General features: G+C 39.4%; 2 protein-coding genes across 6 annotated transcripts in view; one reads left to right on the top strand and one right to left on the bottom strand.

The window, feature by feature from the left end:
- ST6GALNAC5 (ST6 N-acetylgalactosaminide alpha-2,6-sialyltransferase 5) overlaps positions 1 to 11,974 on the top strand; it is a 64,815-nt gene extending 52,841 nt beyond the window's left edge. For both annotated transcript variants that reach the window (XM_031600703.2, XM_090146508.1), the window contains exons 4-5: positions 3,630 to 3,737; positions 10,949 to 11,974. In XM_031600703.2, coding sequence (XP_031456563.1) covers positions 3,630 to 3,737; positions 10,949 to 11,180 — 340 coding nt within the window. In that variant the 3' untranslated portion in view covers positions 11,181 to 11,974. The remainder of the gene's footprint in view (positions 1 to 3,629; positions 3,738 to 10,948) is intronic.
- LOC149916867 (uncharacterized) lies at positions 210 to 20,197 on the bottom strand. Of its 4 annotated transcripts, XM_090146510.1 has the most exons (7): positions 20,044 to 20,197; positions 19,902 to 19,943; positions 19,028 to 19,130; positions 18,242 to 18,288; positions 13,873 to 13,981; positions 11,969 to 12,064; positions 210 to 1,289 (listed from the first exon to the last, which is right to left on the bottom strand). In XM_090146510.1, exons 3-7 carry the CDS (start codon positions 19,125 to 19,127, stop codon positions 1,198 to 1,200), a joined length of 444 nt encoding a protein of 147 aa, XP_090002636.1. In that variant the 5' UTR covers positions 19,128 to 19,130; positions 19,902 to 19,943; positions 20,044 to 20,197; the 3' UTR covers positions 210 to 1,197. The 4 variants fall into 4 exon arrangements, with proteins under 4 accessions (XP_090002636.1, XP_090002635.1, XP_090002638.1 ...); XM_090146509.1 differs by lacking the exon at positions 19,902 to 19,943 and having other exon boundaries at positions 19,976 to 20,197; XM_090146512.1 differs by lacking the exon at positions 11,969 to 12,064 and having other exon boundaries at positions 19,902 to 20,197.
- Positions 20,198 to 20,263: the final 66 nt, after the last annotated feature.

Genomic DNA, 20,263 nt, shown 5'->3' with positions numbered 1-20,263 from the left:
AAAAGTATGCCTCTAAATAATCTGTATGGAGTATTGCCTCATCAATTTAGAATGCCAGCATCTGGCTGTACTGTTTACATAGCCAAGGAGGTAGGAGCTGTTTAAATCTCACTTTTGAGGTTATATACCCAAAAGTTTTTTACTGATTCTGAAAAATCAGGATGGATAGGTTATGTTTGCTTACAGAGGAAATGCTACCATTCTCTGAATTATAATAGCTGTTTATTGAATTTAAGCATTCTTGGAACACTGCAGCTGTAAAGCTTCTTGTAAAACAAACAAACATTAGTCATACATTAGGTGCTTCAGAAGCATTCACCTTACAGCTCCAACTGGGAAAAGGAAAGTTATGATAGTTACATCTTTATGAGACTGTTTATGACTTGTAGGCTGATCTTCAAATCAAAATTTTAATCGGTGACCCACTGCAGGACTCGAGCATTTTCACATATAATGTTTGAAAAATGGGCATTTAAGCCAAAGACTTCCTAGAGAGAAATACATTTATTTTTAATGAACTCGGATTTTTTATATATTAAATATGTAGCTGTAAAAAATTGAATAGGGTCTCTACTGAGGTTCAAATGAAGAGGTGGCTTCCATTGCACAATAACTCATGGTGAAATTCTTTAATTTTACAAATACTGTACATATGCTGGGCTTGGTCCTATGCGGACAGAGAAGACTTGAGAACCAGATTTGTCTTTTGGGCAGAGCCAGCAGCATGGAAATTCCTGTATCCCAGTAGCTGGTGGTGACTGCATCTTAGCTTGGTGTCTGTGGTACCCCATCTGCTTTTCTTTCAGAGTTCAGTTACCGTGGAGCAAACTAAGCATCACACTACTTGACTGATTCACATTAACACCAGGCCATCTTGATTCCCAAAATATTCTCAAGGAGTCTGAGACATTAATAACATTATAACAAGTTCATAGTGTACTCGGTCACAGAAACTCTGAACTCCCAGCATGAATCAGTGGCATGTGGATCCCAGCAGAATGCAGCCTCATTCATGTACAGGTCCTGTTGCATTGAGGCAGCTGCAGGCTTTGCAGGAACCACTGCTTAGTAGGGCACATGCAGCACACATGAAGGACTAAAAGATTAAAAAGGGAGGTGAAAATAAATGAATAGGCAGGATGGAAAAAAGAGGAAAGATGAAAAGAAACACAGCTAGGCATTGTAAGGGAAGAACAGTTATGTAGCTGTGGGAGCAGAAGCAGTGCATTGTACAGCCCGGAATGATGCCATTCCCCGGGAGGTTTCTGCTGAGCTCTCGACATCAGTCCCTGCAAAAAGAAACAAAGGAGAGAGAAGTGTGACTGCGAGGTTGCAGTAATCAAACCATTCCTTTCTGTCTTGAAAATGATGAGGAAAAAGGTAATTGGATGCATTGTGATTTACAAAAAAAAGCTGATTCTGAAATGAAGGGGAACCTTCAGAAAACGCTGTCAGTTAAATAGTATGGTGAATGACAAAGGCTACAGAGCAGTATCCTTGGTATTATAAAGTAACTGTACTTGAAAATAACTTTATAATTGAATAAGGGTACATTAAGAAAATATGATTCAGAACCAATATTACAGTAATTAGATAAAGGAAGCATAAATGAAATAACTGCAGGAAGAGAATTTCCATAGAGATTATAAATGAGATTTTGGTGGAGCAGAAAGGCCTTTAATTGTAATTTAGTGTGCACTACAGAATTATCAGCACAGTGTGTTAGTTCATAGTATAAAAGAATATCTGATAATTTTCCCTAATAAGCACATGACAGTTCTTCATATTCTTTCATTACAGCTGATTAGGTATAAAAACAGGATTCTTTTGTTAGAGTTTTGTTCAGATCTTTTATGAAAAGGCAAAACGTTGTAACCCTGTTTCTACACTGCTGTCCTACAGACATGGTATTTAAAGAGGCCAAAGCAGTACTTGAATAAGTTTTTAAATCTTTGTTCCATTGTTTGGCGCTTAAGCTTGTTTATTCAAAATCAGTTCTTCTCTGATTTACTGAAAACACTGCATTGCAAACTAAGTCTGTGTAAGCAAAAAGGAAAGTAACCCAGCAGACAGCCTGCTCGGTTTCCTGACATGTACTAAGACCATGACCTGGGTTCTGCACAATTGGTCTCTTGGTTTTGGATGCAAGGTCTTAGGCATGGACCACTCTAAGCCTAAATTACCTCGTGAGTCAGCAGGAAAGCAGTTGTTGGGACTTTTTCCTATCCTTCCTTTCCCTAATAATTCTAAGCCAGAAATTATTTGCTGTTTTCTTGCTATAGTTTCACTATTCGTTGAGGAAACAGGAGACCTCAGTACCAGGCATTCCTCAGTCTGACAGCGTTCAGGACTTCTGTCTTACTGTCCTGCAGATAACCTACTTGGAGCCAACACAGCACTCACTGGGGAAGCTGTATAGCGTGCCCCTGTCTGCTGAATTCCTGTATTAGTGATGACAGCACTTGCTTATAGTGGCTGTTGTAGTTTTGACCCCCTTCTTCCAGGATTGGTGCCTGACTTGGTCTTGCATGGCTGTCCTAAATATACAGTTACAGCTTTAAGACTTGCTTCTCACCAGCATGTCTTGTTCCTCTTGTTCCAAGACAGCCAGCTCTTCCCAGGCAAAGGCATAGTGCGTGAGCTTGACACAGAACTGGGACTTCCAGCCCATGTGCCAGGCAACCAGTGACCATTACAGTTAGTTGCCAGCTCTTAACCACAAAACAGCAGTGACAAACAAGTGCTAGAATGAGAAAACATTACTGTTGCCATTTTGTAGGTAAGAGTCTGTGACAGAGCACAATTTAAGCACAGGTTTTAAATCTCTTCAATTTGTGAGGTTACAGGATGATATCTACTAATTCTGCATAAATAATGCTGGATCAGTTGTGCTTCTTTGAGAACTTCTGCAGAAAAAGGCCAGGAAAGGAGCAGCCATGCAGGGTGCCCTTGCAGGACTCATAGGTCATATTCAAAGGTGCCACCAGGCAGGAAAGGGATTTAGAGCAAGCAGAGGGTTGGGGTTTACGGGAAAGCTTTCCAGGTGGCTGCACCTAACCAAGCTTCCTACCAGCAGTCACAGGGCATAGCTGAGAGCTTCTAGATTTGTGGATCAAGGTGTGAAGGCAGACGATGAGACAAGTACTTGGTCTCATCTCTTTCTCTACCAGACAGGCTCCTCTGTATGCTGTTGGTTGCATTTTAAATAGCCCTCTTCCCTGTGATGTGTCGTCTTGATTATTTAGTTACAAGTTCCATTAAGTGATTACAGATGGGTGCTATTTATCCAGCTCATTACTAGCAGGAGTATGTATGTACAGGACATGAAGTTTCACTCACTTAAGGTAAACTTTACAAAAGGTCAGCTAATGTTAACTCTGCTGTATCCAAAATTAATTACAGACAGAGTATTTCTGCACAGATTAGTTGACTGACAGAAGACATTAGTAAAACTTGTTAAAAGATGAATGAGCAAAGTCATCTTGGTTGCTCAATTTTCATAACCTCTCATAAAAATGAAAAAAAAAATCATAACCTTTCTTAGAAATGAAAAAAACTCCCAGGAATTGTTTCAGATATTTTAAGAATTATTTGTCAAACTAGAAACTTAATTATGTTTTTGCTTTCAGGAAGATATCCAACACTTGGCTTAGCACGGGCTGGTTCACAATGACTATCGCATTGGAGCTGTGTGACAGGATAAATGTTTATGGCATGGTGCCACCGGATTTCTGCAGGTAGGATTTATTTTGGAACCATTATTAGCCAACAAGGTTGAACATCACAGATAAATATCTGAATCTTGAATTTTCTCTCTGAAATGTCTTCCATCCTCTTAAAGCAATTAATTAACATGTCCCAAGATCTGTTTCTGAAAGCAACAAACAGCATTTAATTATGTCGTATAAAATATTAAAAATTTTTGTTTGTAGTGTGGGAGAATTAATCTATGTTGTTGGTTTCTTTTAGTCCCTGAATATTTATCAGCTAAAAGTAAAGCAGTAATTGGCATGAAATTAATCTGAAAAAGAGCACTAGAAAATATTACTTTGAATTTGTTTTTAAAGGTTGCCCCCACAATTAATAGAGAAAAGCAGTTCTTACAGTGACTAGCTTCTAAATTAACTTCCTATGCAAATAAAGTTAAGATTGTAGTATTGCTGTCACATAAATACCAATCTTCCAGTAAACTGGTTTCCTAAATAAGCCCCACCAAAAACTCCACAGAATTTGGATCTGCAGACTAGATACATTTGGTCCTCTATTCACTCACTTTGGTCCTGCAGAGTGTGGGTACATATGGTAGAAAGAGCAGACACATTCTCTCAGTGGAAGCTGTGTGACATATTGATGTTGGTTTATAAAGTAACAGCTTTGTCCATTTCACAACTCTGTGATGCCCCAGCACTATACAGGCCTCAGACCTGAGGTGTTGGTGAGGGTTTCCTGTGGTGGACCCAAGGTACTGGGAAACTGACTTCAAGACTTGGTAGTTGTGGTATAAACTCGTGCAAATGCTTTTTACATCAATGGTCTTTTTATGCAGTTAAATATCATGTCTGCCATAACCAGACCTAGCACTCAGGCCTTCTGAAATGTGTGCTTAACATCTGCACACCTAGTTGTGATCCATTTGCACTGTCAGGTGATCCAGTAATGCACAGAGCTGGTATGCACAGTATGAAATGTTTCATCCCCTGCTCCTGAATTCCTCTCAGCAAGAGCAGCTGAAGTGATCTGACTGAAGTCTGGTTCCTTGGCTAATACAAGATACATTTCAGGGGCATGGGGAGCAACGCTGCAGCGACAGGTTAGCCCATCTGTCATAGAGAATACGACTGCTTTGACTTTCTTATGAGCACTAAAAAGGATCATTCAAAAATCTGCATTTATCCTGGGCACAAAACAGTAAAAATCCCTGAAGAAATTATAGTATAAAATGTCAACATTAAATCCCACTTTGTGAGAATTTTTACAAATTATAACAAAGCCCCACTGATAAATGCTGTGATGTACTGCCAGATTTCATCATGAATTCTCCAAGGAAAACAACAAACTAGATCAGATATTTCAGGCAAGATAAATACCTTTGCTAGCACAGTGTTTCGTTCCCTTGTCACTTCAGTTGGCAAAGACACATTTCTTCAGTTCCTGTTCTGAAATGGTTATGTCCCTGTCATCACTGTAAGTGGCTGGTCTGTCTTTCTCATCTAAAAATCCAGTGGAGATGGACAAGCTTCGGGGTCCTGATGGGCAAGAAGCTGGACATGAGCCAGCAGTGGGCTCCTGCAGCCCAGAAGGCCAGCTGTATCCTGGGCTGCATCAACAGGGCTGGCAACAGGGAGAGAGAAGGGACCGTCCCCCTCTGCTCTGCCCTTGTTAGGCCCCATCTGGAGCACCGTGTCCAGGCCTGGGGCCCCCACAGGAGGGAAGCAAACTGTTGGAGCGGGTCCAGAGGAGGCCCCAAAGATACTCAGAGGCCTGGAGCATCTCTCTTGTGAAGAAAGGTTGAGGGAGATGGGCTTCTTCAGCCCAGAGAAGAGGAGGCTACAGGGAGACCTCGTTGTGGCCTTCCAGTGTTCGAAGGGAGCTTACAAACAGGTGAGGGATGGACTTTTTACACTGTCTGATAGTGATAGAACAAGAGCGAATGGCATAAACTAAAAGAAGGAGGATTTAGGTCAGATGGTAGAAAGAAAATCTTTACTCAGGGGGCAGTGAGGCCCTGGCACAGCTAATCCCTGAGCTGGTGGGGGGGCAGCCAGATCGTGGCAGCAGGTTGGAACTGGATGGTCTTTAATGTCTCTTCCAACCTAAGTCATTCTGTGATTATGTGAAATGCAGAAGATAACAATGCTCAATCCTAATTTTTTAGGCCGGGTTCCTTATTAAAGTCAGATAAACTTAGGTACATATATTTACAAAAAAAAAAAAAAAAAAAGCAACCCCCCCCCCAAAACAGCAAAAAACATACAAAAATATTGAGAGGGTAAAATGGTAACTGAGACCATATGAAAGGCTTTCACAGAAATGATACACTGGAATCAAATGGATGTAATATTAAATTATAACACAAAAAAAAATGCTGTAATAAATCCTGCTGTCAGTAAATGTAATAATGCTTACAGCTTGCATAACAAAGATGCACTTACCTGGCCATAGAAGAGGAAGAAGGTCATTTCTTAACCAAAATAATATAAAATGTCTTAAGGCTTATTTAACAAACTATGAAGGGGAAAACTATAGTTCCATTCCTAGGAGAAGCTAGCCATTAAGATCTGTGAAATGCATCAGCTGCCATGAATGAAGTCAAACTTACTTTGCTCTTCAGCCACTCATTAGTTTAAACAGTGCATCCTTTCAGAGAAATAAGCAAAATAGAAAATGATAAAGAAAGAAATGTTCTGTGAACAAATGTAATTTAAGGCAGATTTCTCTGGTTTCCAGTCAGACAAACAACAAAACTACCATTTCACAAAACTAAGAGAAACCAACACAACCCACCCTACCTCTCATGTATGCATGAGAAGGTATAGGTACAAGAGTATTTTACTTGCTGTGTAACTAAGGAATCATTAAGATTTAAATATATAGATATATTAATATTCTTAATACTATTCAAATGGAATATCACCAAATGTAGAACTCCAGCAAATATTCATTATTTGTTAAGTATTAATCTGTGGAGGAAGTAATGAGTGTGGGTGATCACTGTCATGGAACTGAATTAGTATCATATCCGTAACATGAAGGACACCTCAAAGGTATCATGAACATTATACAGTTGATTCTGCTACAAATTATTAGCTTAAGATCATTAACCAAATTGCTTGCAACCCATGCAGGAGGAAAAATAGTCCAGTGAAGTAGTCTGCACTACCGACTAAAAAGATTTGCAACTATTTAATAGCTACAACATGTTTTAGATTCATTTCTGTTTACTTTCACTGGACATTGATTTGATAGTTTAACTGGAATTGGCAACCTGATTATTATAAATTTCTGGTAGCACAAAGCAAAGCTATATATAATACCAAATGCCTTTTGCTTGGCTTCAGATTTCTGCTGTGCTAAGGGTTAATGGCTTTGATATTGCTTTCACGCTGTTAGATATGTCTGTCTTGCACATTCTGGAATAAGATGAAAGCCTGTGCTTGCATGCACGTTACGAAGCTTTTTGGAGAGAGTGTGCATCTCTCCCTCTTCTGTCACAAAACAAGTCATCTTGCTGTCCTCGTTAGTGTCCAGGGATCCAGTCTGAGCCTAGCCGAGCAGGAAGGAAGCACTGCCCTCTCTGAGCAGCCTTAAGCAGTCTGCCACATGCACACGCAGGGACTTACTGCTGCCTGCGATGGATATCAAGGATTTTCCTCTTGTTTCCCTACACCAGCAGCCAGATTGCAGAGCACAGATAGCACCACAACTCCTGCAGAAGCTGCAGTGCTGCTGCTTTTCTTTGTTGCTGCTCAGCAGCATCTGCAGAGGACAGAGACAAAGCTTAATGCAGTTTGTCTTAACACCAGTTCCTGTCTGTTGGATTCCCTGCAGCAGTGAAAGGTTGGTTTTTACAGGTATCTCTGTGTTCTCACACATGCAAGGAAAATTCAAGGTGTTGAAGAGATCCCTTTAACTTCCCCCTTCTTCTTTCTCTCCCTTCCCCCCTTCATGGGCCTTCTGGAACTCAAAGAAACTTAGAGCTTAATTCTGAGCCTTATTTTAACTGATATGAATAATTTTTGCTCCAATTATGGAGTCAGATCATCTTCCTATGAAGAATCCTCATTTGACTGCCAGGCCATTTCCCATCTGTGATAATTTGCCTGAAAATTGGCATTTGAAATCCTTTAATTTATTCCTTTGGGCACTGCTTTTAAATCTAGAGTTCTTTTTTTTTTTTTTTTTTTTTTTTTTTTTACCTCCTCTCTCCACTTTCAATTGCTTTAAATCAACTGCAAAGAAGCAGTTGTTGCTGCTTACATTTGCTGGGGTGCACGGAGGACTTGATGCACGTAGATGATTATGTAAACTGTATGGGAGATAACTGTGCCCTTTAGTTCCTTATACCCAAATCTCACTTCATTACCTTACTAACTTAATAACAAAATGCTTTGATGGTTTGGAAAACTGGGCTAGAATGCATGCCAAGGAAATGAGCTCCTGGGAATAGAAGGCAACAAAATTATCCAAAAAACTTAAAGCGGCCTGGCGCAGCATGTTGCCCATCACTCAACATTTTAATTATGTTTTATTCACCCTTCAAGTATGAATTGTTTGACAAAGCAAGTCAAGCACCTGTAGTTTCAGTGGGTTGCTTTATAACAGCCCTGTTTGTAAAGGGAGAGGTTGACCAGAACACGGGATGGGGTGGCCATGTTTTTCTGTCTCGTTTCTTTTGAGACAAACACTGCTTGCAGTATTTTCAGCTTTTGCTGTGGGTGGATACCATCTGTGGGAAAATGTGCATTGAAGTGGCAAACAGTAGATGACTGACATTGGGTACAAGCACTTACGCTGTTGCTGCGCTGGCAGGCGATTAGGCAGGAAGTAGAGTATATTTTACAAAGGATCTTCTCTAGATTCCTCCCAGCTGTGATATTAATATGCATGCGAAGCCTGACAAAATACTGATTAATGTCCAGTATCAGTCAGTGATAAAACAGCATCTGTTTTAATGTTAATAAATGAGGTGGCAAGCAATTTCCGCATAGAAATTACTCATGCATTTCATTTGCTGGTGACACAAGCTAATTGCAGACTTAGAAGATAACAGTACAGTTAATTTCAGTTATGCTGTAGTTGCTCAGGCCAGAATTCCAATCCAAACCTTAACAGCATGATATCTGGGGGAATCCAGAACTGCCACAAAAGGAAAAAGACTTCAGACAAAAAGTGGTAGGTATCGAACTGCCTTTCAGTGTTCCTAAACCTAAAACGCATTTGGACTTCTAAGCCTCAGAATGTCAAAAGAAAACAAGGCAGGAGGATGCTAACCAGATCTGCTATCAGCACAGCAGCCTGATTGGCTCATGGTGCAGTACTGGGCCTGAGCAGTTAACTTAGTTCCTCTGTGACTGCGTTTATTCAAAGACTGCTGGAGATAAGATTTCCACTTTACTAATTATAATTTTAAAGCAGTAAATTTCCATCACGCAACATAGGTTTACCCTCGAGAACACAAGAGTAAAATCCATCTAGAGTGAAGAAAAGAAGTAAATGAGAGGCAGGTGTCTGTGCGTTTAGAAGTTATAAGAAAACGTAGAAGTGTTTTCTATTATATTTACAGTAATCATACAAATGATTCATTTTAGAGATTGTAATAAAAAGTCCAATGTCTTAAAAAAGTATATGAAAACATAATTGAAGATTGAGATCCAATAGTTGTACCTAGAAAAAATGTATAGGAAAGGGTATGTTTTACATTAAAAACACACCTTCTGTAGGCGAGAAATTAAAAGATTTCTTTTTACTCTCTTATGTATTCCAGTGAGAATACGTACAGAACATTTAGAATCCATCTTGTTCTGGAAACACAGTATTATTGTTATTCTGGTGTGGTAAGATTGATCACCCTGTTGTGTTACTGGGGAGCTAGACTGATTGAATTAAAATGTTAATTTACAGTACAAATGGAAAGCAGCAGTGATATCATACATTACCTCTGATACAACATAACTACAATATGGATAATGGTAAAATAAGAAGAATTAGAGAATTGCGTAGGTGACAGAATTACATAGTAAAAATAATGACCGAGACAGAATAGTGACAGATTGTGGATGCATTCAATTGAATTTGAGCTTAAATATTAGCTCTTCAAAATGAAAATAATCAACTCAATATTAGAGCTGACAGCCCTGAATCTGTGTGAGATTTCTTGCTCTGTCATGCAATCCTTACTCTGCTCATGTTTTCATATAGAGCAGTTCCAAGGCTTTACTAAATGGCAGTATTTCAATCAATCAACTTTCTGCTACTTTTTCTGCCACTACAAAATAGTTTGTTGGTATTAACTGTGGAGCACTGTACAATTGGGTTATTCTGTCTAGGACAGTTATCTCTCCTTGAATTCAGGACAGAGACAGCTGTACAAGCTCTTGTTAGTCTGTGCTCAAAGCAAAAAACATAATGGGTATAGTTTAATGTAGAGAATAAAAGGAGAGTGAACCACTATAGCTTATTACATTACAAACACAATACACGTGTCTCTTACAAAATGCAACATCAAAACATTGACGTTAAAACTGTGTAAATGATCTCTATCCTAAATATTTAATGAGTCTTTGGCACATCCTGTGTGACACCAGTAACTGCTGGTTAATGCTGATGGGCTCACAAGGTCAGTGTGAGTGGCCTGAATTTTCAGCTCACATACATACGTGAAAGTTGCCATTTTAAAATAGCAAACAACTCACTCATGCATTAGATCTTTGATATAGAGCCAGCACCAGCGGGCTGTATCGCTGACCTGGCGTGCAGACGTGCTCACTGAAGTTGTGCACTCACACCCATGTGCACCAAGCTGGGAGTGTTCAGCTGAGCTGCTGTGACACAGATAACCACTGCCCCTCTGTCTTTCTTTTCCCTTTCTTTCCCTATTCCAGTAAATACCTCTGCAAAGCTTTTTACAAATCACTATCTAGATATAAATCTCTTAAGCAGTTTGCTTCAAATTTCAGAGTAGTAGCACAGCCCTGCAGCACTCTCCCTTATTTCTGAGCTACTGCTGTCCTTTATTTAACCGAGAGGAGGAGATTAAAGGAAGGAGCAAAGAAAAAACCTTTGCCACATTCTGATGTGTTAAATATTCAGGGAAAATGCAGATACCTGAAAATGCAGTTTAACTGGGAGTAAAAGTAGATTTGAGCCCATCAGCTTATTAAAGATAGCATCTTTTCAATCAGTAAAATAGAACATCTAGGGCTTCCATCTGTTTTTTTTTTCCCCACAGGGATCCTAATCATCTTTCAGTACCTTATCATTATTACGAACCTCTGGGACCTGATGAATGCACAATGTACATTTCTCACGAGCGGGGACGAAAGGGCAGCCATCATCGTTTCATCACAGAGAAACGAGTGTTTGAGAACTGGGCGAGGACATTCAATATTCACTTCTTCCAACCAGACTGGAAACCAGAACCACTTACTGTAAATCACCCCGAGATTAAAGCAGCGGTCTGAAGGATGAATGCATAAGACTGCAACCACAATCACCGACTGCATCAGCCATCAGGGTGTTGGACCTTTTGGGACAGCAAGGCAACTGACAGCAAAAGGGTAACAGGATTTGCAGCTGATAACTGCAGCAAGTCAGGGAGTTCCGATGAAGGAGTGTATCGAGAGTACTTTCTTTTGAACTGTGTGTTAATCCAGTATATTGCCTTTTTGGCCATCTGACTTCCTGTACGTGTGTGTGATTTGTGAAAAGCAACTTGGTATCATTAACGGGATGGGTAATTCATTATGGTTTTTTAAAGTACAACACCACGGAATTTTCATAGTGAAAACTGACAGTATTTATTTAATGGAGGTTTTTATGCAACCTAGGCCAGTATTTTTCTAGTTCACAGTTCTGTGGTTGTTGATCTTTCATAATCTTTCAAATCCAAAATTAATATTGCTGATGGTTTGAAAGGCCTAGCTTTTTATTTATAAAATTCGTTTGAAAAATATGATTCTATATAGCATGTAATTAATATTTGATCTGGAAATGTTTCATTTCTTTTAAAAATTTTGGGCTCCATTCCAGCCTAAAGCCTTTAACAGCAAGAATGGTCCCATGTGCAGATCTAGCTAACTTTACATTCTGGCATCTCATGTTAATATGAAAACGGTAGTGGAAATTCTGTTTGATATTAATGTGAATTTGCTGCTGTGCTATCAAACTGCTCTATTTTAATCCAGAGGTGGGGAAGGAAGGCAGAGTTCATCCCAAAGAAAGAAATCAGTTTATAGCACCATGTCCTCACCACAGAAGAGTCCAACTACAGCTGAGGGGTTGTGTTTTGCTTTGCCTGTTGTGGTCCTGCAGAAGGCTGAAGGAGCAGCTTTCCTGAGGCAACAATCTGCAGAACAAGCAACAACAGTTTGTAACAACGGCTTTCAACAACACAACCAAATTTCTAAAACCAGGAAGCTGTGCTACAGTGTACTACAGTACCAGCCAAAAAGATGGTAATGTTGCACCTGTATAATCCATGCCTTCCACTGTTCCAAGACCACCACTGACCTCAGAGATCCTGGACTGCACCGAAGCTGGGATGCAGAAAGGTTTCCATGAAATTGTCTCCCTGAGAGCAGCAAAGTTACACCTGGCAGTATCTGTGTGACATACGCAAGCCTGGCAAACACAAGGAGTTGACGATGCTAGTTCTGCATGTGGAAGCTCACACTGTGTCTTACTGGGTTACACTTGGCTTGTGAATAAAGAAAATTTCATTTATGCTATTATTTCTCCTTTTGCCTCACAAATACGAAATCTCTAACTTCTCCTGTTGATTATTTTAAAGAAATTATTGCATGAAACACACTGACAAAGGTGTCTCTCATTGGCCAAATAGTAAAGCTAGAACAAAGGTACTGAAGCCTCTAAACCCAATGAGCTCAACTCTCAGAGCTCAGTCAATGGAATTGGAACCAAAATCAGTGCCATTTAAACTCAGTTAAGACATATTATGACTTCCTCTACCCAACATGTCATAGCTGCAGCTGCCCAACAGATGCCCTAGTTCTCTAAGGACAAATTGCAGTAAAGCACCTTGTCAGAGGTAGAACAGTGTTACCCCGTAATGCTGCGTAGACGTAAGAGAACCACTTTCCTTCATAGAATGACCAAGGTTGGAAGGGACCTCAAGGATCATCAAGCTCCAATCCCCTGCCACAGGCAGGGCCACCAACCTCCTCATTTAATACCAGACCAGGCTGCCCAGGGCCCCATCCAGTCTGGCCTTGAACGCCCAGGGATGGGGCATCCACAGCCTCTCTGGGCAGCCTGTTCCAGCACCTCACCACTCTCTGTAAAGAACTTTCCCCTGACATCCAACCTAAATCTTCCCTCCTTCAACTTAAAACCATTTCCCCTTGTCCTGCAGTTATCTACCCTTTCAAAGAGTTGATTCCCCTCCTGTTTGTAGGCTCCCTGTAGGTACTGAAAGGCTGCAGTGAGGTCACCCCGCAGCCTTCCTTTCTCCAGGCTGAACAAGCCCAGCTCCCTCAGCCTGTCTTCATAAGTGAATTGCTTCAGACCTCTGACCATCTTTGTGGCCCTTCTCTGGACCCTCTCCAACAGGTCCCTTCCTTGCTGCAGCACTCCCCACTATCACAAGGTAAGAAATAAAGTACAACCTATTTTGCCTTGGAACTTTTCTTTTATTGCTTTTCCTGGTATACATCATTCACCACACAAAATTAATACAAATCTCTGCTTCTGCCAATTACTTGTAACCCATCTCTCACCAGCTGATCTCTAACTCTCCCTCATTCAGTGATTATGTTTTATCCCTTCCACTTCATTTCACAAAATTCTACGAAGAACAGAATGGGTTTTGAACTGATAGTAATTTGCACATCCCTTTCAGCATGTGTACTGGGGCATGTATCCAACATGTATTACTTGAGTTGATGAACTCCGTCAAATTGATTTACAGATCATTTCTAATATGACTGCAAGAGATGGTGCAGATCACAGTAGGTACTGCGATGCCACAACCCTTACGTTATTTTATTAGTGATATAATAAAAAGATCTTATCATAAAGTAAGCTTTTAGTTCTCCTATTAACTGAGGGCTGCAGGACCTACATTCTAAATGTTTAGATTGTGATGTTTCTGTTAAAAATAGATTATTTTAAAATAGATTACAGTGATCTACTTACAGTATTCAGCAGGACTTGCAGGACTTGCAAGACTGCGCTGTGCTCCATGTGCATGTCTCTGCCTGAATGACTGGTCAGTACAGATTAGATCAGGTGAGCTATTAAGAATCTGAAGAAGAAAAGCAGGAGAAACTGATATTAGATCGCCTGACTTTCAACAGAGTAAAACTAACGGTTGTAAATATTCCTTCTTCAGTTTCTGTAAATAGTTATTATCAGTACATTTCCAGTCTTTTTAAAGGACAAAAAACCCCAAACTCAGTCTCATCAGCTTCCTCTGACAGTTCAGCATTCACCAGATTATGGAAAGTATGAAGGTGTATTTTCTAAGTCACGCCCACATGGATAAAACAACTTACTGTAAAAGGAATTTGATGAAGCCAAGAAGGCAGCAATTTTTTTAAAAAAAATTGATCACACAGACTTATAGGGAACGTAAATCCAGTCCAAAATGTGTAAGTTGTTATAGGATGGCAAATAAATAGGTAAACTTTTTAAAATGCTGCAATTTTAATTATACAGAAATACATGAGTAATTTGTAAAAAGCAATATATTGAACTGTAGCATATCCTGCTACTTTTTAGCTTTATCCAGGCCAAGGGTAAGTAGTGCAACCAGAAGCTGCTGCCCTTCTCTAGTTTACGCTGTCATCTTACACTCATCACTATAATTTGACTGATTCATGATCTTCATTATGCATCATTTTTCATATTAAAAATTATTGTAAAACAGTGTTTACACACTGTAGAGCAGTTCTAAGAGCTGTGTTACTTTATCTCTGAACTTTCAGCATGCCATAGCTTTTTATGCTGGGTTTAATCTGAGCAGCTGTTTTTCGTCTCATAGAACCATAGCTGTTATGCCATACCATGGACAGCTGGAATTGAGATCAGTTGCTAAAGAAACTAAGAACGGGAAAAAAATTACCACTGGTTTCTGTTATTTTGGCACAAGAGATGCCAGATGCCCAGCTAACAGCATCATGCTACAAAATAAACAACCTTCCATTCAGAGCCTTAATGGGTGTCAAAGAGTGTCAAGTTTTCTGAAGCAAGTAGACAAGAACTGGGTGATGAGTCCACCTGGAGCTCCACAACTGGTTTTGCAAGGCTGCACTTCAAGGGGTTGCAAAGAAACTGTGGTACTACAGCACAGAGATCTTCACCCAAGGATCCCATCTGAACACAGGAAACAAAAGTTAAGAGAATACATCCTCCGATTTCCCATCAAGATAAGGTTACAAGCAGAATTCTATAGGAAAATGTCACAATATATTCGTGCTGCTTTTGTGAACTGTTTCCTTGACATCTATCATAGGTCACTCCTCGACACAGTACATTGGGGCAAGACTCTATCTAAATTTAAAGAAAAAACACAGAAGTTCTGTACAGGACGAACATTAACTCATATGCTAAAGCTCAGTCACAGTCTTGCCATGCTCACGACGCAGAGCAGTGGCACACGCCAGGCAGCCATAAGATCCAACAGTAACTGCATGTTCATTTTACTGAAAGCAATGTCAAAGCATCTAGCTCAAATAGAGAGCAAGACTGGACCCTACTTAACAGTCAAGGAAAGCTATCTTAATCATTTCTCATTTCTCAGAGCAGATTTATCTCCTTTAGGAGATGCACAGTGATATTTAAGTCTGTCAGCTTCTTTACACAACCAAGACAGCCATTAAGATAACATCAGTGGCTTTTAGGACACAAAATACTTCCTAAAGCACAGAGAAGATAAAGGGAATAATGCATATTTAGCAGGATATAAGGTGTTAGGAATTTGCTGACTTCGCTTTGGCCATCAGATCAAGCTAGAGCTATTAGTTATAATCCAAACACACAACATGATCCAAATCACTACGTGAGTCTAAGGGAAGAGCTTTGGTTAGGTTTCCGTGGGGATGTGTTTCCCTCATTCCATCTCTGCCCTAATCAAGTGCACACAATGCCAAAACCAGAAGATGTGACCAGTATTCAGTGTGTTGTTCATCTGTGTAGGACAAAACTGGAATATTTCCCACTGCAGCTTTTTTTTCTTTAATACAGCTATACATCTCTAGACAAGGAGTATATGATACACTAAAAGGCTTCCCCTGGTCACTTAGTTGCAAATCCTGTTGCAGACAAGAAGCAGCTACACAGAAATAAGCAGTAAAAGCAAGTGCAGAAGATGGGACAAGTGTGAAAGAGGCTATGCAGAAGAGCTGAACAAAATACTAACATACATTGTCACAATATACTGATGATTCTGCTCATTGCTCCTCTTGCATTATAAAGACCACGGGAATCTAAAATCATTACAATTTGAGCCACAGTATTTTGAGCTACACCTGGACAGGCAGAACAGCACAAAAATAGTAAGCAACTAACAAAAAGCAAACAGCAATACCTAATACTTAGTGGTGGTGTTCTTCACTGGTAAATATCAAAGCATTTGACAAAGGAAGGAAGTATCAGCATATTAGAATGAAAGGTGAAGAAAGCACGGGGTCTAAACTTTAAATGCCCACTACATGCAAAACCAGTGGAACAAATAAACATGTAAGGTATGACAGCGTTATTCCAGCATGCCATTTTGCAGGTAAGGAAAGAAATACATTTCCTAGTTCAAATTAGTTGATTTTGACATAGGAGCAAGCGTGACATGCCACAAACCTCCCCAACAAAATACATCCCAGCAGTTGTGTCACCAAAGAAATGATTCACTGAGCAGTGTGAAAAAAAACCTTAAAAGAACAAGTATCTATGCTAGAGCTTTGCCAGCACTGCTCTTACTCTGCAGAGACAGCCTGTTTCTGGTAGTGCTTATTTTGTTGAAGGGACTCCTGCAAACAATGCTACCAAAATAACTTGTGTTGATACAATCCACGCCTCTAGTAAGCCTGTTGGCCAGAGCAGCAAAAATGACATGCCTGTACTGACAAGTGCACTGTCTGTATATACAAAATAAGCAACAAAAACAATATTCTAAAATTTGCATGGATAGGGAAACACAGCAGAACTAAACATTAAGAGCTGTATGTGTTTATAAACTTTGAACTGAAACCTTAAACGCTATCAATTTAATCATCAAATAAGGCAGAAATCCTCATTAAGGAGAAAAAGTGACTTATTTAAAATAACTTGCAAGTGAAATCAGTGCTATGAAATGCTGATTTCAGAGCACATTACACAGCATATTCAAGTTTTCATCATAAAACCTCAATACTTTCAAGACATGTTTCCCTACAGCATGTTATTTTTAGAAGTTAATGGAAAGAGATAACGCAGAGAGAACAGTGGAGTACACAGCAGAAGATATCTTCCAAAAGAAACATTTCTCCTTTTTATTTTTTAAAATAAAAAATTGCTTTTCAACACCTAAAAAATACAAAAACTCCATTATGCTCATTATTGTAAAGAAGTGCTGAAGTTACGGTTGATGAGACACTTTCATTATGTACACTATTTTCTGTAGTTCATAACTTTATGGTTCTATTAGTCTCTTGGGTGAGATATTTTATGCTTGTCTTCAGTCCAGAGGCGAATTCATCCAGAAAGCATAATTCTCCCAGGTCACAAAGAGCTCTCTGACAGACAGAGTTGGTAGACCCATACACAGGTAGACTGAGTTTTCTGATGCTCCCAAGCTTTGTCCCCAAATTGTCCTATATACAACACCTTCCTGTCCCTATCACCATGCAGGTCCTCTCTACTCATGATAAATTCATAGTTGAGTCTGGTCCTTGCTTTTTCACACACCACTGGGTTAGTGTTATGTACAACTCAGCCCTGCTTTAGCACATACCAATGCCCATCTGAAGGGCATTAGGCCATGAGATTTGTTCACTTCCAGTTCATGTTTCTATTCCATTCCACAGAGAATGGAAATCCCTGACTGCTGAACAAAATGGATTCAATCTCATTTCTCATTGCACTCATTTGCTTTCCTATAATCAATAATGGAGACCATTTTTTAGTGAAGGTGGAGGGACAGACCACTATCTAGAAGAGTTACACTCTATATACTCTATGCTATACTATTGTAAAAATACTTCTGATGACTGTTACCTTTGCTTATGCCAGGATGACAGCATTTTTTGGTGATGTTCAGATAAAAAATAAAAATATTTGGCTGGTTGAGACGAATTAAATACCAACTGTGTCATCACTTCTCAGACTTCCTTCTCCACTGACTTGTGAGGGAATCTTACTTTTCAGTCTATTACAGAAGCATGGTTTAAATTCTGCATTTATGTAAACGTTTGGACATGGTCATACGAAACTGCTCTCAAATGCATACAATACTTAAAAGACAATTTAAAAATGAAAGGAAGTGCAGAGTCATAGGAGAATGCATATATGAGTATAAGACTAGTTAACTTACCATTTCTTCAGTTGAGTACAGTTTCAGTACATGATTCTGAAAGAGAGCTGAAATACTGAAATAATTATTTTTATGAGCCACCAGTGTTGTAAACAACATCTACAAAACCCACTGCAGACAGATCAGTCCAGTTACACAGTGAAAGATGCAGGCATACACATACGAAGTATTGCAAGCATGAGTGTGTTTGGTTCACAGACCTACCTATACAGACTCAAAATACCAAAATTAATTCTGCTCTGTAAGTTTCTATGCAAGGAAACATAAAGGAGCTGTCAACTTGCCTATTTTCTCAATTCCATTACAGAGATCATCTGTGCACAACGCTGAAAGCATCTGCACTGCACAAGCATATTTTCTGGCCTGTAAAACACAAATGGTATATAAGAATGTCCTCATTTGTTCCTGGAGTCCAGATCCCAAGTGAGTTTGAAGGGCTGTCAGCGAAAAAGATTACCAACTTGAAAGAAATAAATATATACTTGCACAAACACATTTACAGACAATAAGGAGGTATTTCTAGAGTTGTTTTCAGGCTAAAAAACTCAAAGAATAAAACACATTGTATAAAAAATAATGCGTCACACATGTAGTACAGGCAACTTTATGGTAATTCTGAGAAACATGTATTTCAACCCCTTACTTTGTGCTTATAAAAACATTAGAAAAGCCCACAGTGTAGTTTGTCGCATTTTAGTATAATTGTTGTTCTCACTTCAGTTTAATCACCTTCATGGGCACATTTACCGAGTGCTTCTATTTCTAAATTGCATTTTAATAACCTACCTAATTGCCTCCTTTTCCCTAAGCAGGTAAGCTTTAAAAAGACAGAAACTTTGGTATCTTCTGCTTCTTGCTGAGCTCTGCTGACATCTCTACCCACCATTTCCTGCAAAAGATGGCAGAAAAAGAATTCAGCAAGGGCTGAAGGCTCCCAGTAAGTCTAATTCAAACTGAAGCAAGGCAGAAAGCTCTATCAATTTCACTTTAGCCATTTTTTAATATGTGACAAAGCCAGCCCATAAAATAAATATTTGATTAAAAATATTCATTACAATAGAAAAAGAGGATCAAAGGCTGGATTAAAAAAGGGAATGCAAGCAAATCCTCTAAGAACAAATTCTGCAGGATTCATTTTTCTACAGTATCTACACATTTCTACGTCTCTGTATTTCTGCAGCAGTCTACAACAGATCTCAGTAGGTTGTTGTATGAGAATGTATAGCTTTTTGCATTTTAAGAGAAGTCACCCTGACATCATGTTTTGAATATGAACCTACTGATTGTGAAAGATCCTACCCCCAAAAACAAAAAAAACACCAAACCAGTACATCACAAAGACATCCATTCCTCCTGCTTCACAGAGCTTCTCACCTCCACCTTCTCTGAAGAAGCGAACAAAGCTTTCATCTTTCAGATTAAGCTGCTTCAGTTATATAAAAACTTCTCAGTGGCAAAGTGGGAAGAAATCACTAATATTTTCCACAGAAGAACAGTTTATAAAATTATAAGGACACTGGTGTTTTCAATACAGCTTACTTGCTGTTCTTGGAGCTCAGCAAATGCTGATAGCAATTCCTGCTGTTCAGCAAAAAATACCACAAGGTTCTAAGTACCACAACTTTATTGTGAGGTCAAGGTGTAGCAAGCAAGTATTCACCTCCCGAAAATGGCTCTTTTGGTACTTTTATCCTCTCCAAGCCTAGAAGATACAGGGAGAAAAAGGGTTTTTACACTCAGGAGATGAGCTACACTTCTGTTGCTTATTGCTCTCCAGCATCCAACCCAAGAAACAGCTGAACCTCAGTGGCTGCCCTCTCTGTATCCTTTCCAGTCACTGCATACACACAGGTCTCTGACAAGTCTGCTACCTCTTACATGAGGTTATGATGCCACAGCCATACTGAAAGAGAAGGAGAGCAAAAAACAATAAAAATGTGTAAGAACTCAGATTTGTATGTTCTATGCAACAGGAAAATGCTCAACACCCTATTCTAAGATAACACTATTGGCTTTGATATA

Source organism: Phasianus colchicus, chromosome 9 (genome assembly GCF_987193195.1).
Source record: "Phasianus colchicus chromosome 9, bPhaCol1.hap1.1, whole genome shotgun sequence".
Taxonomy (NCBI): Eukaryota; Metazoa; Chordata; class Aves; order Galliformes; family Phasianidae; genus Phasianus; species Phasianus colchicus.
The sequence above is the reverse complement of the archived record's forward strand: the minus strand, read 5'-3'. Positions and strand labels throughout refer to the sequence as shown.